Genomic DNA, 19,243 nt, shown 5'->3' on the forward strand with positions numbered 1-19,243 from the left:
CACATTTAATGTACCGGACTAGGATCCCGAGCACGCACAACTTTAATTCCGAACAAAACCATTTTTATCAAGCGACAATAGATTTTCCACAATACCGCATTGTCGATGATACAAAGAGATTTAAATCAGTGTTTATACAGCGTTAAACACAGGCAGCTTCCTTTCAATCCGGCCAGTCTGTTTTCGAAAGCACTCACGTCACCATCGATGATAATAAAACCATGACTGAAACTGAACATATTAAGCGACCAATGAACGCTTTCATGGTGTGGTCCAGGATAAGGAGGAAAAGGATATCCCACGATTATCCTCGTTTGCACAACTCGGAGATATCGAAGTTGTTGGGCGCTGAATGGAAGTTGTTGTCTGAAGGCGAGAAGCGGCCTTTTATAGACGAGGCGAAACGTCTTAGAAGTCAGCATATGCTGGAACATCCGGAATATAAGTACAGGCCAAGGAGGAGGCCTAAATTTGAGAGGGATGGCCAGAGGAGTTCAGGAAATGTGACAGGGTATAATGATACGATGCAGTTGGCGCTGAATAGGACCTTTTACGGGCAGAGTAATATGGGTGGTGAGTAAATAAAAATTTGCTTCCTGAAATTATTAAATAATGCAATCATTCAAATAAATATCCTGTATTCTTCGTGTTCTATTACCACCCTCGACAAAGACCAATCACACAAAAGCAGCTATTACAAAAATATTGTAATAATTCCTTGAGATATAGAAATTTTTTTTACCTTAATTTCTTATTCTGTTTAACTTCTTCTTCTGTGTATTTTACTTTCTTCTTTCATGCCTGCTGGGCGCCAGCTCACATAAGCATATAATGTACTTTAATTCAAATTTTTGTTCACTATGTTTAGAGAAATCTTTTGTTTGACGACAAATTAATTTAAGATATTATCAAATTTTAATCTAACATGCCTAGTCTCACCTCAGGGTAACGTACTGAGAAGATTAGTAAACTAATTTTAAAATATTATACTGATTAATGAATTTAGATATTAAATTTTGAGAAGGCAAAGACAAAAAAAATTATATTTGAATTTTAATCGACTAGTTATTCTATTTCTTGTAAAAAAAATTTCTAATTTATTTAATGATTCGAATTCACTATATTTCCAATTAAATAAAATAATGTGAACGGCTAACACTTCATTTTATTTTTTTTATTTTACTAACATCCAATCTTCGATCAATGAAATTTTCTTAAACTCTACCTACGCTACGTCCTACTCCAACTTAATTAAATAACAATATCCAATTATTTTTGGATTTCAATATTAAATCTAATACCAGTTTGTTTTATATTAAGGTTTTATACATTTCGATCACTGTCTAACACTCTTATTGCTTCTCTTGTTGGTCCTTTCTTTCCTCTAATCCTTTTCTGAACCGTCTAGTACAACTTCTGTCCTTGTCTTGTCATCTGTTAATTCCTTGCTATTTGTCTTCTTCCTAATATTTCTTTATTCCTGCTCCCTGGTCTATGGCTTTAATTAGGTGTGGGCGTACTCGATACTGGTTATTCCTTTATAACACTTAACTTGTTTCATTATTGGACTTACTTTGACTTCTCTTGGCCTTAATCTTCAATTTAGTTTTTGTGATTATGTTTTCTTCTATTCCTTTTATATATGGTTTTCATTACTAACTACACTCGTTCCTTTATGGTTATTAAATTATCTTTCTTTTTTTTAAATTCAAAATATAATTTCTACCACTTTTGCTGTCATTCTTATTTTATTATTTTTTTCCTAGTTACCTGCCTCTTTTCTCTTGATATCCCACTAATTTTTATAAATCACTTTCTAATTCTAGTAATCCAAATTTTAATTACCAATCACATTTTTTTAATTTCGAATATACTTTATTATATTATATTTCTTTTTTCTTTCCTTTCTCAATTTCCACCATTTGCTGTACTCCTATTGGTCACACTTATTCAACTTATAATTTTTTTCTTTAAAATCAATTTTGCTAATTTTATCTTCAAAAATTTCCCTTTCCCTTTAATATTTTACAAATCTTTGGCTCAACTCATTCTATTAGAATATATTCTTATTTCCTCATTTTATTAAGGATTCTTTAATCAGGTAGCGTTCCTACTCATGTGTTATTATAAGTATTATCAGAAAAAGAATATTATATACAGTGTGTTCTCGGATGGGGCACTGCAATCTTGTTTTTTTACTATTGGTTTTTCGAGCAAAAATTATTTTTGATAAAAAATTTTTTGTTTATCTTGGGAAGCCATGGGCAGTTATCAAATATGTAATAAAACATACAGGGCGTCCAAAAAATTTCAAAATGTGAAAATTCCCCTAAACAGAGTGTCTTTAATTTTTGTTTTCCTGTATTTAAGAAAGATATTCGATAACTCAAGAAATGTTTAAATACAGGGCTTAGTAAAAAATAACTATAATAAAATATATGTCTTTTAAAAGAAGTTGCTCCTAAAAATAAAATAATATTGCACTGCTGTCATTCAAAGTATCACAAATAGACTAAAACATATTTCTTAAAATAAATAAGTATTTATTCTTGAATGAAATTGCAAAGATTGACAAACTGACTATTTAGTCAATTTAGGCAACTGGTAAATTATAAATAAATGTACTATCATCATCCTTTTCTACTGTCAGGAACCATTGTGGATCTCCATGTTCTTAGATTTCCTCATCTAACTCTACCCCTCTAGTTGCACGAAGCAAGAGCTGTCACATATCGTTTGACGTAATTTTTTATTTGTCTATTTTAATAGGGCAAAGCCTCCTTCGTTATGGAAACAATAATCTTTATAACTACTCAGATATTTGGAATTAATAAAAAAATGAAATACTGCAGTTATCAAAAAAAATTTCAAAATAAAGCAATAATTATTTTTAAGGGCAAAATTGGTATAGTCTTACAATTTAATTTTGGTTTGGATTATGTCAATGTTACTTAGAGAACTAAGTAAAGGAGGATGTTCTAACTTCACTATTTTAGCAATAACTTGAAAACGAGAAAAGATATCGACGTCCGGTTTGAGTATTTGTTTTCCAAAATGAATGGTCTATCAAGTCATGAAAAAAAACCTATATCGTTGCATTTAATTTTTTTACTAAACAGAGACAATTACAAAACTTTTCTCATTAGCGTCGTCTACCGTTGTGCAGGAAAATAAGATTTTTATTCCACCATCATAAATATAAATTTTATTAATAGTTCTTTAAAATGAGCCATCGTTTATTGAAATCGATTAAGGCAATTAGAAGTTATGACAATTTAAAAATTTCAAGATAGCGTCCTTCGAACTGACGTTGCTATGGTAATAACAAAAAAAAAAAGTTCAAACGAAACCTGTGAAGGGTTTAACAGTGTATCTAAAAAATGTATTTTCAACTTATGTTATACAGGGTGTTTTTGAATGGAGTAGCATAAATCATACCAGTGAATCTACATTTCAAAAGAACACGATTTGCAAAAAATCGCCTTAGTAAAATGTTCACCCCTGAAGAGATATGGGCCATCAAAGTTTCCAAAAAAATTATGAAAATTGGCTGTAATTTGNCAGAAGAGTTAATTGTGACAACTGGCATGACAGCAGCACACTTAGTTTTTATTTGATTGATTGCAATCATACACGGTGTGAGGTGAATGGTAATACATTTTATTTTTTTATTAATAAACGAAAAGTTTTAAAGAAAAATTGCTAGAGAGGTAAAAGTTTCTAAAAGAGCCGATTTATCTAATGCGTATTTTTGGATATCGAGTTTTTACGAAATATAAAAGTTATGGCAAAAAATGGCTTGAGGGGTGGTTATTTCAACCCCTTTCGAGGGGTTAAAATTTTCAAAAAATAGTTGAAAACTTGCATCTGTATTAGTAAACAACCTGTAAAAAAATTGTTATTTGTACCTCATTCGGTTTTCAAATTACAGCCAATTTTCATAATTTTTTTGGAAACTTTGATGGCCCATATCTCTTCAGGGGTGAATTTTTTGCAGATCGTGTTCTTTTGAAATGTAGATTCACTGGTATCATTTATGCTACTCCATTCAAAAACACCCTGTATAAGCGAAATTTCAAAAAACCGACAATTTTCTGTAACACTATAGCAGTTGCGCCCCCTAGCGGTGAAGTTACAAACCCGAAAATATTTTAAATCAATTTCTTTTGGTCGTATTTGTTAATACATTTTTTACCCCACAATCGTAGCACGTCTAGTTTCCTATATACAGCCGCTCGATACCGTTAATGGATCACACTGTATAATGACGTATAATGACGGTGTATCTCTAAAAAACAATTAACATTGGTTTTGTTGTTTCAGAAACTATGCCTTTGGTACAATTTTCCCCTGTCCCACCGGAGCAAAAGAACAACATGGTAGCGAACCCTCCTCACCATTTGGCAATAGCTATACCAACATCAACAGACAGAATGTCCGTAGGCTACCATCTAGATACAATGCAAAAATTTGAACCATGTAGTTCAGAAGATGTAGGTGCCTCTGAAGCTAGAATAAATCACCAAGAGTTTGTTCAGAGTCTGCCACCATTACCGCCGTACACTTCTTTACCTGGGAGTCTTCATCATAGGGCACTGCTAAGGGCTGCTTCAATTTATGCGTACCATGATTTGGCGTCCAGTAGTACTCTTCCCATGTATTTTCCGCAGATATGATGTGAAGAATTGTCGGCATGTCATTATATTATGAACTGATAAGTATTTATTTAAATGATAATTAACTGAAATTAGTTTATGGAAGTTTAAAAATTTTCGTATACACTAATTTACATGGCAACTGGTAAAATTAGTTAAGTTTTTTTTTTTGAAATATGACTCTTTTATCTTTATCAATGATAATTCAGATAGTCATCACTGTCGCCGCTATGCAAGTATATTATTATTTTATATAGATAATGTTTCTAAGTTTTATGTTATTGTCTAAACTAGATGAAAACGATAGTATCTCATATAACAGTACTCTCCTACCTTATTTTTAAATTTTTAACAGTAGTTAGGAAAATGTATATAAAAACAATAATACAATTGTAAAAGGTATACTAGTATTTTTTTTAACAAAGGACGAAGAATTGAATAGATGGAATATAATAGTTCATAAAAAACATTCATACGTCTTTTTCCAATACCAATGACTAATAAAGTTACGGATGATATTGCATGTATACATATAATGTATATATACCGCTTTCGAAGTTCTTATCCTTAATGTAATATTGTAAAGTTAACCTGTCGCGGTTGAAACTACAACAACATAAAAATAAAGGCGCCAAAATAAATCAAATAAAACAAAAAATAACAACATTAAAAATAAAAATATAAAACAAAACAAAAAACATAATAATACTTACTTTTATAATTATAACAACACAACTACAGTATGAGTGTTCCATTAAATTAATATACCTGGTGGCCGCCGAGGTATCCGAGATAATTCGTATATGAATTATATGTTTAATTATTAGCAAAAATGATTCGAATCAGTTTTCCCGCATTCTCAATGATTCTTGAAATATCGGGTTTTGAGGTTACCAAATCGTATAGGTAGTTGTTAAAGAGTAAATTACATTGTTGCAACTAGAGGGCTAGGTAATTTAATAATTAGCAATTTGCCTGGGATTAGAAAAAAATTGTTGTCTGTCGTTAATTGGCATAATTGTAACCTTTTCGAGTCATATCTTCTTGAAAGAAAGCAATATGTTACGTATTTTGGACATAGTTCTCATATTTTTACAGCAACCGCGGGTGTCCCTCAAGGGTCCAAGGATTTTAATGTTGTTATTTTTTGTTTTATTTGATTTATTTTGGGCGCCTTTATTTTTATGTTGTTGTTGATATGAGACTCACTCAGCGTGTGGGTTCCTTTTTTATTTATTTTTGTCTGGATTAAAATTTTTGGATTGTTTTCTTACTCTAATTTTTCTTTAAATGAAAGATATGTTGTATGTTACAAATATCAATATATTACAATATGATTTTATGGGTTATAGGTTTTTACAATTGACAACTGTTATACTTCTTACACTAGATCAATAAAACAAGAAATTCCCCCCCTAAATTCTACTGTTACAGTGCATAATAGTGTTTTATACTGTAAGTAGTTAAATTGGTTGACAATGAAATTGTGCATTAATTATACATAAATGCAGTGAAATTTTGATGTAAAAATTTTTATAGCGCTTTATTTTCAAATTTGCAAATTTGTTTAACTAATTGTGTCGACACTTACGAACGTAGAATTATTCTGGTTATTTAATTTGCATGTAAGCGCGCTGCACTGTAATTCCACCAGCATGTAATCGCGCTGGTCTGGAATCTCCTCGTTGAAAACGCCGTCACGCCACGAAGATATCCGAAGTTTCCTTGGATGTTTTTACTGGAATTCTCACAGATGAAAACTGCACCGCGCTATTTTTTTAATCGGGATTCACTTATCACTTTCTATTTATTTTTGTTAACCTTGTTCAAATTTATTGTTTCACAATTACTTATGTTGATGTTGCTCAATGAATTTTCGAACTTATGAAACTGTGAATTTCGGATTTTTGACAGCTCTAACTGTCCGTGACATTTCTCCACCTAGATGGCTTGATAAGTATGACTTTTTCACTAACTTGTTGATTTTTATTGACTGTAATTGTTTATTCTAGGAGCAAACTAGCGATGTTACTGATACAGGTAAACATGGAAGACTGGCTACCTCGAGCCCGAAGATTAGTTTTTATAAACGTGAAAAAACAAGTGAATGTTTCTATGACAATAATAACAAGCATTTTTGAAATTTTATTTATGCAAATATTGACTTTTGGACTGAATTATGATGTATGAAATTTACATTTTCAGCTTCCTTGAATTTTTTTGCATCTTTTGACACCAATTGCACGTTTCTAGGTTAACTTTAGAGTCATGTCAAAATTTTACTTATTTTTACAAATTTCAACTAAATTTTAATAAATAGCTTAATTCTCAGCATGTCTGTTCATTCAATGTTTTTAGTACAACCTTTTTAACATCTTTTATACAGTCTTTTTAAATGTAAACGAAAGAAAAGTTCTAGGTGCTCCGGTCCATCAAGTATTAATAAAGTCTACACAACAATTTGAACTTTGGTTGGAGTCTAAATACAGTCTACTACACTTATACAATTAAAAATTTACAAATTCTAACGGAACAACAAATGTCAACATAAAAGTTTTCACAGATGCTTAGGTTTAATTCCACACATACATTCTGGTCACATGTATACTATGCTTTGTTTATATACCAGGTTTATTGCATGAATCAGTATTATATGTGAAAAACCTTCATCATCCGTCGATAACTTTTCAAAATTCTATTATATTTTTAAATGTGCTCATGCCAGAACTTTTAATTGACATTTAATATTGTAATATGGTTCTTTACTGTTCTTTATAACATAATTGTGCTACATGAGTGCATTTAAATAATTTTATGAATATGAAAATTCAATTTTTGTCATAATTTTGCCAGTGGAGACGTTTTATCGTGAAAATTTATTAATTACATCATTTTAACTTATACTATTGATAAAATATCCTTCATTTAAGTTCACTACAGTCATCCACACTCTGTTTGTGTCTATCGATTAAGTTTTCAAATTTAATAAAACATAAGAGTTTATTAGCGTAATTTTATTCGGAGTACATCTGTATTATAAGTAACTACATTCTTATACTAACAAATTTTGATTTAAAAATGTGTGTTGCAAGTATTTGCAATAGTCGACACAAATATTGGAAATTTCTTAATACTCCTCTGATGATGTCAACTGCGATATGTCCGAAACAACAGCTTTCATGTTTTTGTTCGTTTTTTATAACACCGCGATGTAATTCCACACAACATTTCCTTAAAGGATAATGCGTCATTTTACGCCAACAATAAAACTTTCCCAAGTTTAATATAGTAATGAAAAGCCATTATGTTTTATTATACTCAATTGTACGCCGCCTTAAACAAACAGGGCGTTAAATATCTGATCAAGAGGTCCGTCCGAGGACTGATTAAATCGGGATATGATAAATTTATGTTCCGTTTTTATGGCGGGATAATACACTTCTGTAATTAAGACATTGCGTCTCCTCGGCGTTTTTCTTTGATTCCGAACCGAGAAAGCATACGGTTTTATACGTCGGGGAGCGGTATAAATAACGTCGCGTGAAATAAACGGTGACTTTATAGCTTTAAAAAGTACGGAGTTAGTCTTAATTAATTTGAGCGGTGCGTGTTCACTTCTCATTCAGGAGGATGAATAAATTTAAATGTTTGAAGTACATTTTAGGCCGCTGTGAATATAAATGGAGCTCTTAAAATATAAATCAGTGCTAACCATGTTCTACAACTGCAACATGATAAATCGCGAGGCAGACGATTTATGTATGGCTACGGCTAGATCACAGTACAGAGTGTCCCCCAGGAAACTGAATTTTTGATTTATTACTTATAAATAATATACAGGATGTCACGTTTATACTTAAAAACACTGGGGATGAGTTTCTTTTGAAAAAATAGTAGTTTTTGTAACATTTTTCTGATTAACGTTGCGTTATCGAGATACATTATGTTGAAGTTGTTACTTTGAAAAGGGTTATCCCTTATTATTATTATTTTTATATCGGATAAAGATAAAAATACCGAAATTTGTATACCAATAAATATGAATTGTCTTAAGAAACATGTGTCAATTGTTTCATTCGCAATAGCAGTGGCCTCTTAGATACGGGTAGTTTGAGGAATATAATTGTAGAAAGAATATGTTAGAAGTCAAAATTTCTTAAACATCCTTAGAGCTTTGCAAACTCCAACGAATGTTTCAAAGTAAGTATATTAGTTGATCGCATAATACTTGATCATATACTAGTTAATCGTGAGCTAGTTGATCGTATACTAGTTGATCAGATACTAGTTGATTGTACACTAGTTGATCGTATTCAGGTTGATCGTATACTAGTTCATCGTATCCTAGTTGATTGTATTCGTATACGAGTTGATAGTGCATTAACTGATAATATACTAGTTGATCGTATACTATTTGATCGTATACTAGTTGATCAGATACTAGTTGATCGTACACTAGTTGATCGTATATTAGTTGATCGTATACTAGTTCATTGTATCCCAGTTGATTGTATACTAGTTCACGTATACGAGTTGATAGCGCCCTAGCTGATCATATACTAGTTAATCGTATACTAGTTGATCGTATACTAGTTGATCAAATACTAGTTGATCGTACACTAGTTGATTGTATACTAGTTAATCGTATACTAGTTGATCGTATACTAGTTGATCGTATACAAGTTCATCGTATACGAGTTGATAGTAAACTAGCTGATCATGTACTAGTTGATCGTATACTAGTTCATCGTAAACAAGTTGATCTAAAAAATATACTAGTTGATAAAAAGTATACTAGCTGATCGAAAAAAGTATACTATTTGATAGATAGGATGTACATTTTTCGAGAAAAACGAAGGTGGAGCGCGTTGTTTAGGTACATAAAACGGTAAAAGCAAATGTAAAAATATTAACATGAAAAAGTATATGATAATGTTAATGGTTTCATTGCAATTTGGCATATATGCATAAGTTTTAATTATCACTAGATATTAAACAATGAAACAGTAAATAATTTTATAAATTTAAAGCAAATTAAAAATACGAAAATTACTTGTTTTTCAATAGAAAAAGATTGACAATAAAAAATATCTAACATGCAAAAAATCAAATTCAGTAAATCTCAGTTAATTAGAATTTAAGTTTTCTAAAGTATTTAAAAATCATCAAATTTGTGATTGTAACAGGTTATCTAATAAATTAATAAATTTGCTGCCATATTTCACAGTAATGAACAGTTGTTCAAAGACTTAATAACAAAATATAGAAAGCAAAATAGGTATGTTAAATACATAAAATAAGTAAAGACGTTAAATAAATGCATTCCAATTATAGTAAATGTTGAAATTGCCCACCAGGAAATACGTCGAAGAAATAAATTATCCTGCCCTAAACAAGACCCCAATATCTTGACAAAGTAGATTTACACTTCCACAATTCGTACCCATAGTTCCTGGCCAATTTGTTCTGATGTAGCATAAATTATGCCTCGTGAATCCCCAGAAACAAAAATCTAACAGATTCAGGCCGGGTGATCCGCCAGGCCAAATTGCAATTGTTATTAAGAAACTGCCACACAGGATGAGTGTAATGTGGCGGTGCACCTTCATGCATAAATCAAAGGACCCTTCTAATATTCAAGGGCACATTTCCTAAGTATGTTCTAAGAAATTTAAATACTAAACACCATTTAAACGTGACGGCAGCTCAACAGGTTCTAATAAATGGTTACCGATAATTCCAGCCCGTACATTAATAGCAAATTAATGTTGGGAATGGCACACAGTTGTTGCCTTTGGATTTCCATGACTCCAGTCATGACTATTGCACAAAGTTATTAGTCCATTTTTTTGTAAAACAGGACTTCGTTTTCTTTATTTTCGAACCAATTTCAAAAATGCAGACTAGCATTATTATCCTGTGGCAAAATTTCCTGAACTTTTATTGGGTGATAAGGTCGTAATTGTTGTTCTTTTAACGTTTTGTGGACTTTGAAATACTGAATTCAGAAACAATTCTCTTACACTTGTGTGTAGATTTTCTTCAACGGTATATGTCTACAGTACTTACTGTTCGTGGACAAGTGTGTTCTCTAGTATGAGCCATAAAAGTACCTTTTTCTAGAAATCTTCGATCAATTGCAGCACAAATACTGGGGTGAGGAATTTATCAACATGGAAACTTTTCAGAAGGTCACGTAGCACATAATATTTTAGTACCTAACGTGGCACCAGTCAAAATTAAAAATCATAATTCAAAATTTAAAATAAAATCTTAATTTTTGTAAGATTTTTCCTTTTTCTCTCGAATCATATAATGAGTGCTAATAACTCCATTTGCAAACTAAGCAAGCATATTTTCAACATTTGTTCAAAATAATTAAATTAATGAAGAATATAATAATAAAACATTAAAATAAATTAACATACATCAGGAACTGTCACTTTTTTAAATTTGCAAAAAAAGTGAGATTGGTATTGGCGTTTTCTGAGGGATTTAGAATTACTGGATTTCAAATAAAGGAAACTGGTAATACAATAAGAAAATAGATATTTAACAACCTCGTAGCAGATTCAGGTTTCATAATGTTGAGGAATTTATAGTTTTCAAATATTTTTTTTTTTTTCAAGAACAGTTACAGAAAAAATAATTTTTAAACAACACTGTCACAGTACGCTTCTATTTGTGGAGACTTATTTAGTAGCTAATTTATTTGCATCCTTAACAATTCATGCGAAATGCGATGGGTTTAGTATTGAATCCGGTAGAAATACCTACTTGAAATTAAATAGATATCATCATCAAAGATAATGCCCGATAGTCTGTTACACAATTGCGAATAACAATCAATTTACATTGGTAATAGGTGTATCGTTTACTGAATAGTTAATCTATAGTTGTTATAGCCTGAGTGTATCAATAGTTGGACTGTGTCGGCCCAATGGACACAATGGTAAACAATGGAGCCACACATGCAATTGTATGCATTGTTAACTGCGCCATCTATCTATAACAATGCAGGGAAATGACAACCTGATGCAGGAAATGGCACTACTCCAATCCAAATATCGAATATATATACATATAACACTGTTACAACACAAGTAATTATTCAAACTATTTACCGCCACTCACTCGCGGGTAGCAGCAAGTCGTTGTTTAATTGTAAGTGTTTCCATAATACGATGAATGTTTTAATGTTGCAGTAGTGTCCCAGCAGGTTTTAATTTTGTTAATAAACGTTGTAAAGATTTAATAAGTTTTAAATATTTAATCTTTTACTCATTGAAGCTATTAAACAATGGTGAAATTAAAGGTATTAAAGAGAATAGAGTTTTATCTTGTAACCGAATATTAGAAGTCATTTTGTGATAATATACGGATAAATACAAATTTGATAACATGAGAATGTCAAAACCGAAAGTAAAACGACAGAATTTATTATTAAAAAAGTATAAGTTATAAAATTGAACTACACACTGCAAAAAAATTAGTGTGAGTGAAAGTAGTAAAGCTTCGGAGTATATCCATTAAGTGAAATTATTCAGTTCATTTTCACTCAGCATTGGGCATTTTGATCATTTTACTGATTTGTGATTATATTTAAACTAAAACTGAGTACTTTCACTCAAAAATAGCTACTCCTTAAATAAATTCTTCATGTAAACTCGTATTTGTTGCACTTGTACCTAAATAAGAGTAAATGTCCTCGTTACTGAGTGATACCACCCTTTTTTCATATCCAAATGCATTTCTTTGTCTATTCCCATCGCCCCATTAGATTATCTCGTGACTGTGGCGTGGTGGATGGCAGTATGGCGTATGGTGTGCTTTGGAGTTGATTTATCTGGTTATTCTAGTGAAAATTGTATTTAAATGCAGTGATTTAATTACAATAATTAAAGACACTATATTAAGTCTCGATTAATAGGTATTTGGTTAAATAAACGGATAGTTAAATTGTTATCTAGAATTACGTATTTGTAACGTACAATATAGGTTATGGCAATCTATACGTCCGATCAGTTCACCAGTTCCTTTAATCGAGACCTAAAATATTGTCTCCAAAACAGATCTGTGTAGAAACCACTGTGACAGTTTAGTAGTTTATGACTTTATTATTTAAAATAAAATTTAAAAGGAATATAAATCAAGTCTGAGTGAAAATTACTCAATAATAATTAAATTTAAATCATATTAGAGAAAAAGTCAACTCTAAATTGGTTTTATATACTCAGAATAGAGTCAAAAGTCACTTAATTGATAGTTAGCAGGAACTCGAATTTGAGTAAAACTCACTCATTTCTGCAGTAGTTTCACTCACAATCAGTTGTACTCATACTAATAGAGTGAAAATTTCACTCAATCGGGTGTGGATAGAAATTGATACATTATTGAGTAAAATTAAGTGAAATTTGAGTGAATTTTTTTTACAGTGCATGCATAAGCTAAAAGAGAGTAAAATTAAGTGTAACCTGAGTTTACTATTCAATTCTCGAAAGAGAGTTTATAATTAGAGAATGAATTTTTAGGCACTTACCCTCTATTGCTTACGTAGAATTTAATCCACTGGCTGGCTATACAGGGTGACACTGAAGATGAGAGAAACAAAAGGAAACACCAAAACTTCCAGGAAGGGTTTTAATAACAATAAACAAAACAAACAAACAGAACGGCTCGAACAACATTATTAATTTATTTATTTACACGCGAAAGCGTACCGAGATTCAGGAAATGCGCGATCCATAGCAAAATTTGGAATGACTTTATTAAATTAACCCGAGACTCTGAAACTAAGTCGACTGCTCAATGTGGAACCTAAGGAAAAACTGCCTGTTTTTCGGATCTCTCCTGAATTCGACACCTCGCTTCGACACGCTCATTTCTTGTGTCCAGAAGTTTCCGTTCATATCTTATTGGCGGGAACCTGAATATCGGGACGCTTTGTTATAACTATACTATGTTAATAATTACATAATTTACTGGACTTACAATTACATAAATAATTCTGTGACTAACTGAACTTACAAGTAACCCTAGCCTTCCTCTAGTGACTCCGTGTAGCAATACGGGACGGATTAGCCAATCTCATTTAATATATTCTTAATAGCTTGGAAAATCCGCCTAAAAACCAGCTATTTGATCTATTATTTTCCTTTCCCATTATTATCAATTTAACAATTTGATGTAATTCTAATTTGGAACCTCTACGCTCTTCTCGTGGTTTCGCGCGTTATTAAAAATATGGGTATCTTTGTTCTGTCCCAGCATAGGCTGGCCCCTCCCGGACGCGACAGATGACTGTCACATGGCCCCGACAGTCTAAGTGAACTTGTTAAAAAACCTACTTGAGTGCCCTTAACTTTCGATAATTTGTGTTGACTGAAATATTTTACTTTTTGGCTCATCCGTTCCGAGAACTAATAAATAAATTACTACGCGTCCCGGCTTTTGTTACATAAGGAACACACGCAAAAAATATAAATATATTTGAATAAAAACTTAAAAATTTACATATAGTTATTTTGTTAATAAAAATGATACAATTTTCAAGTCTTTCTCCAGAAGTGAAAATATAAACACACAAGCTTCATTTTTAGAATACAAGGTTTTAATGTAAATTTCACCAAGATTTTGAATAAAAACCTCATCACTGAACATTTAAGCATTGAATTTCAAAATTTATCTAATACAGCAAGTAACAACCACAGTTTGCATGTTAAAAACATTAATCTGGATCTGCAATACATAATTTCAGTGTACAAAATTAGTAACGGTGATATATATAAATTAAGAAATTTCGTAATAAAAAGAAAAGGATTTGGAAATATACAATAAGTTTTGTTAAAAAGTAGTTAAGAGTGGAATTTATGTAAATAGAACAATTGTAAGGTGTTTAGTTAGTAAAATCTCAGTGATCTAGCGTTAAATGAAATTGAGTAGATTGTATCGTAATGTAAACTATTGCATGTAGAAAAAAAGCTCTAAAAATAGGGATTTCAAAACTGTAATTAGTTTTAAGAATAGTGTTTGTATAAACTTAAAATTTGTAAAAGAAAGTTTGACATAGCCTAGGTTTGTCGAGAAAATTATCGAATATTCCGCGATAGTCGACTGTTACACAAAAATTTATATAAACAAAGCTGCAGAGTAGTCGTGATTTCAGTGAGTCCAATCCATTTTGAGTCCAGTTGAGAGGCCAGTTAAAAGTTGATTGAAAGTATAAAGTCAGTAGTGCTGAAACAAACATTTGAAAATTAAGTTGCATTGAATAATTTAAAAATCCAAACAGTGCAAATTAAAGCACTTCTCGACCAATGTCGCAAGTACTGCGCCTCGGATCCTCCTCAATGAGGTTTATAATGTTTTCTTCGTTGTTGAAAACATGCTGCGGCCTTTCCCATCGAAGACATTCTGACCTACCATCAGGTTTGCTTGATTGTGGAGTCACGTGGAACGTCAGCCAATTAGAAGAGCGTTTCACGCATGTAGCGAGTTCGAAGCATTCTGGCCGTGCACGTGCACAAGATGCACAGGGTCGGGTTACGCTTATGGTTAATTTTTTTAATTCATTTTCTCGAAAACAGAAGCATTTGCTTAATAAAAGTTGCTCATTTTGGTACCCTCTATCACCCTGTTCAAGAAACGCACTTCTCTCAGAAACACCCTGTATACATATAGCCTTATCCCAAAAGATCGCAAAATTTGTTCCCATTTCAACTGTTGATTGCAATACTAGAGGACGGTTTGGGTGGGTTTCATTGAATAAAATACGGACTTCATATGTCCGACTTCCATTTACAGACCCAATTTTAATTCTTTCGGCTTCAGTTCAAAAATATAATAATATACGGGGTGTTCCGTTTGAAAAAGAGATTTTCGGTGACGCTCAGCAGAAATATATGATGGAAAATAATTTTAAAATGTGAAGAAATTGATTTAATGCATCTTTTATTTGAAATATTTTTGTATTACTGACATTATCAGAAGCACGGAAGAATCCTATTTAAATGGGACACCCCGTATGTTCATTTGATGTGAACTGAATTTCATTATTTTCTTCTATTACAAGAAGAATAAAATGTGACAGTAGTATAAATTCGAAGTGAACCACGAATATAAAACTCAAACAGTAACCGTATACCATTTGAAAATGAGAGCAAATTCAGCTTAAAATGGGACAGACAAAAGTATTTCAGCGCAACCGTAATATAAAACGAGTATTATTGTCGTCAGTATCGGAACTGAATAACGTAAAAGCTCCTAGAATGAGCTTTGTTCTTTAAAGCTATAGGAAGAAACGTAAAAGTCATACAACAGCGAGCTTTCAAATAGAGAAGCTCATTGTGAGGAGCGCACGTTCTCTGGAGATCCGCTGCAAGAAAGAACTGCGGCTGCTATTTTCTGAAAAGAATGTCGACGCATTCATCCCGTCTATTTGTCTCTGGCTTAATAGAAAATTATTCTTATATAATGTGCATGCACAATATCTCTTACGTAACAATGATCCTCTAGAAGAGTATATTTTTGTAGAATGGGGTGATTGTTTCACGAGCTGATGGTTTCAGTTAATTTTCTAATGAAAATTTTGTATATACCATAAACTCACACTGAAAGGAATCTCCGCATATATTTTACACATACGTTATTTAAAAATAATTTTTGTGCAATAAATTCATACAATTATATGCATAATATTATTCAATAGCAGCATTTTTAAATTATGTATTGATTTGTAATTTCACGTTTATTGAAAACTTCTTAGATATCTAAATTGTTTACAAACTTGTGTATTTTGCAGAACCGAAATATTTACAGATGATTTTTTATTTATATGCACAAAAAATTTGTCTTAAATACAACAACTGTGCAATTTTCACATAAACATGGACATACAAAAAATATTGTATGGGAAAACCCCAAGGAACTAGCAATGTTCATCTGATTGTGCAAAACACTCTGATTATAGTCCAATCAACAGGTAGAAGAGCTAAAGAAAAATACCACCTGGATACAAAAAATATGGTGATATAGGAAAAAAAAATTTTAAGAAAGACAGTATTTTTTCCTGTGGCGCATAAATGACGAAGTGAACCTAAAAATTCAAAAAAATAAAAAAAAACGGTTTTTCGCTAATAAAAAAAAACTTGAACTCTAATCGAAAAATGTTAAATGAAAGTTTTTGCTATTAAAAAAACCTATCAATTCATGTTTTTAAATATTTCGATTGCTATATTACTTTTCGAGATATATAGAAAAAACCGTCAAAAATCGACTTTTTTGTTATTGTTGTATCTCTTGCAAATTAAGGTTTTGAAACTTGTTATTTGTTGTAAATGTAGTCCTCGGCAAGCAAAAAAGTGCCTTTTTTAAATTAAAAAATATTAAAAAATTTTCGAGTTATATCGATTTTTCGAAAAAAGGTCATCTCGAAAATCAGCTCTTCTTGCTCGACGAATAGTCGTAGAGAAACGAATCAGGGCTCATTTTTTTTCCTTAAGAGTTGTACTTTCTAGGTAAAAAAGAGTAATAACGATTTTATTCATTTCAAGTGTCCAAAAATTACTGAAAAAGTAAAATTTTTTTAGTCGCGTTTTTCTAGAATAGGTATCTTTATGGATTTTCATTTCTCGATAATGTCTATTACAGGAATCGCTTGCTGGCATTTTTATGCGAATTTAAAAAAAAAAAAACGTTGCTCTGGAGCCGAAATAATTTTTTTCTTCAAAAAATTCCACAGGCCGCTATTTAAGTGTTACAGCGTCCATTTTTATAGAGATTGAAGTTGAAGACTTATATTTTCAATAAAAAAAATACTCTGGTTTATTTTAGCCACTTCTTCATTTTTAATTGTGCGTCAAACCGAAGCATTCGAGCGCGGCGCGAGCCAAGTGTAGCGGGCGGCGGAGTGGGGGTGACGCTACTCGGTCTCTAAAAACTGAATTTGTGAGTTCAAAAGCGCTCTTAATTTCAAAATCTTCATTATCTCGACTTCTGGACCACGTACAAAAATGAAAGAAGGTTTTCAAAGGACAGACACATAATTAACATAGTGTCAGAATTTTTGGCCACGTGCAAATATTTGAATCAGGCTGAATCCAATGGTGAAAAAGCAAAACTACAAATACTGTCTTATAAATAAGTAGTAAACACTATACGAAACTTATAACAATTTATTAGACAAATTGCAAATAAAATCAAATAAAAAGTATTTTTAATTTATATCATAACAAAAAATTATAAATATATTTTGATTCTTTATTGACTGTTTTTTTTTATTTGTAGCAAATTGCTTTATTTGCATCTTATNGACCGTTTTGTCAATAACAGAAAAAAAAACAGTTTTGTTTGAGCCCTTTTAAGGGCATATAACTTCCTAAGGGTGCGTTTTAGGGCACATGTTAATAGGAACTTTTTGGCTTATTTCAATGAGTTATAAACGCAGCAGAAGTTTGGAACCCTATTTTAGAAACACCCTGTATGTATAATACTATTCAATAGCAGCATTTTTAAAATATTGATTTGTAGTTTCACGTTTATTGAAAACTTCTTAGATATCTATATTGTCTACAAACTTGTTTATTTTGCAGAACCGAAATATTTACAGAGGATTTTTTATTTATATGCACAAATATATTGTCTTAAATGCACAACTGTGCAATTTTCACATCAATATGGACATACACAAAAAATAAAATTCTGTTTAAAGTTAAAAAAAATATTGTATGGAACCCCAAGGAAATAGCAATGTTCATCTGAACGTGCAAAACTCTCTCTGATTATAAGAAAGATAGTATTTTTTTCCTGTGACGTATAACCGGCGAAATTAACCTAAAAATTAATAAAAATAAAAAACCGGTTTTTTAAATATTTCAATTATTGTTATATTACTTTTCGAGATATATCGAAAAATACCATCAAAAATCGACTTTTTTTGTTTTTGCTGTATCTCTTGCAAATTAAAGTTTTGAAACTTGTTACTTACTGTAAATGTAGCAAGCAAAAAAGTGCCTCTTTTTAAATTAAAAAATATTAAAAATTTTTCGAGTTATATCGCTTTTTCGAATAGTCGTAGAGAAACGAATAAGGGCTCATTTTTTTCCTTGAGTACTTTCAGGGTAAAAAAAGAGTGATAACTATTTTATTCATTTCAAGTATCCAAAAATAACTGAAAAAAGTAAAAAAATTTTTGGTCGCGTTTTTCTTCAATATATATCTTTTTCGATTTTCATTTCTCGATAATGTCTATTACAGGAATCGATTGCTGGCATTTTTATGCGAATTTAAAAAGAAAACGTTGCTGTACAACCTTCTGGAGTGGAGATATTTTTTTTTTCAAAAAATTCCACAGGCCGCTATTTAAGTGCTACAGCGTCCATTTTTATAGACATTGAAGTTGAAGACTTATATTTTCAATAAAAAAAAACTCTGGTTTATTTTAGCCACTTCTGCATTTTTAATTGTGCGTCAAACCGAAGCATTCGAGCGGGGTAACGCTACTCGGCCGCTCCGAAAACGCAGGTTCAAAAGCGCTCTTACTTTCAAAATCTTCATTATCTCGACTTCTGCAAAGCTACAAATACCGTCTT

The 19,243-nt window shown here is 31.4% G+C and overlaps 1 protein-coding gene across 1 annotated transcript; it reads left to right on the forward strand.

Annotated features, from left to right (window-relative positions):
- Positions 1-221: 221 nt before the first annotated feature.
- Positions 222-4,676, forward strand: LOC108904502 (transcription factor SOX-14-like). The gene is made up of 2 exons (XM_018707091.1): positions 222-573; positions 4,324-4,676. The coding sequence occupies exons 1-2, from the start codon at positions 222-224 to the stop codon at positions 4,674-4,676; spliced, it is 705 nt and encodes a 234-aa protein (XP_018562607.1).
- Positions 4,677-19,243: the final 14,567 nt, after the last annotated feature.

This window comes from Anoplophora glabripennis, unplaced genomic scaffold (assembly GCF_000390285.2).
Source record: "Anoplophora glabripennis isolate ALB-LARVAE unplaced genomic scaffold, Agla_2.0 scaffold157, whole genome shotgun sequence".
NCBI classification, from domain to species: Eukaryota; Metazoa; Arthropoda; class Insecta; order Coleoptera; family Cerambycidae; genus Anoplophora; species Anoplophora glabripennis.

What these genes read in the sequence shown, in the direction of transcription:
- LOC108904502 (XM_018707091.1), top strand. Translation starts at nt 222, where the DNA reads ATGACTGAAACTGAACATATTAAGCGACCAATGAACGCTTTCATGGTG. An exon ending in CGGGCAGAGTAATATGGGTG is followed by an intron (nt 574 to 4,323) that starts GTGAGTAAATAA and finishes TTGTTGTTTCAG; the next exon opens with AAACTATGCCTTTGGTACAA.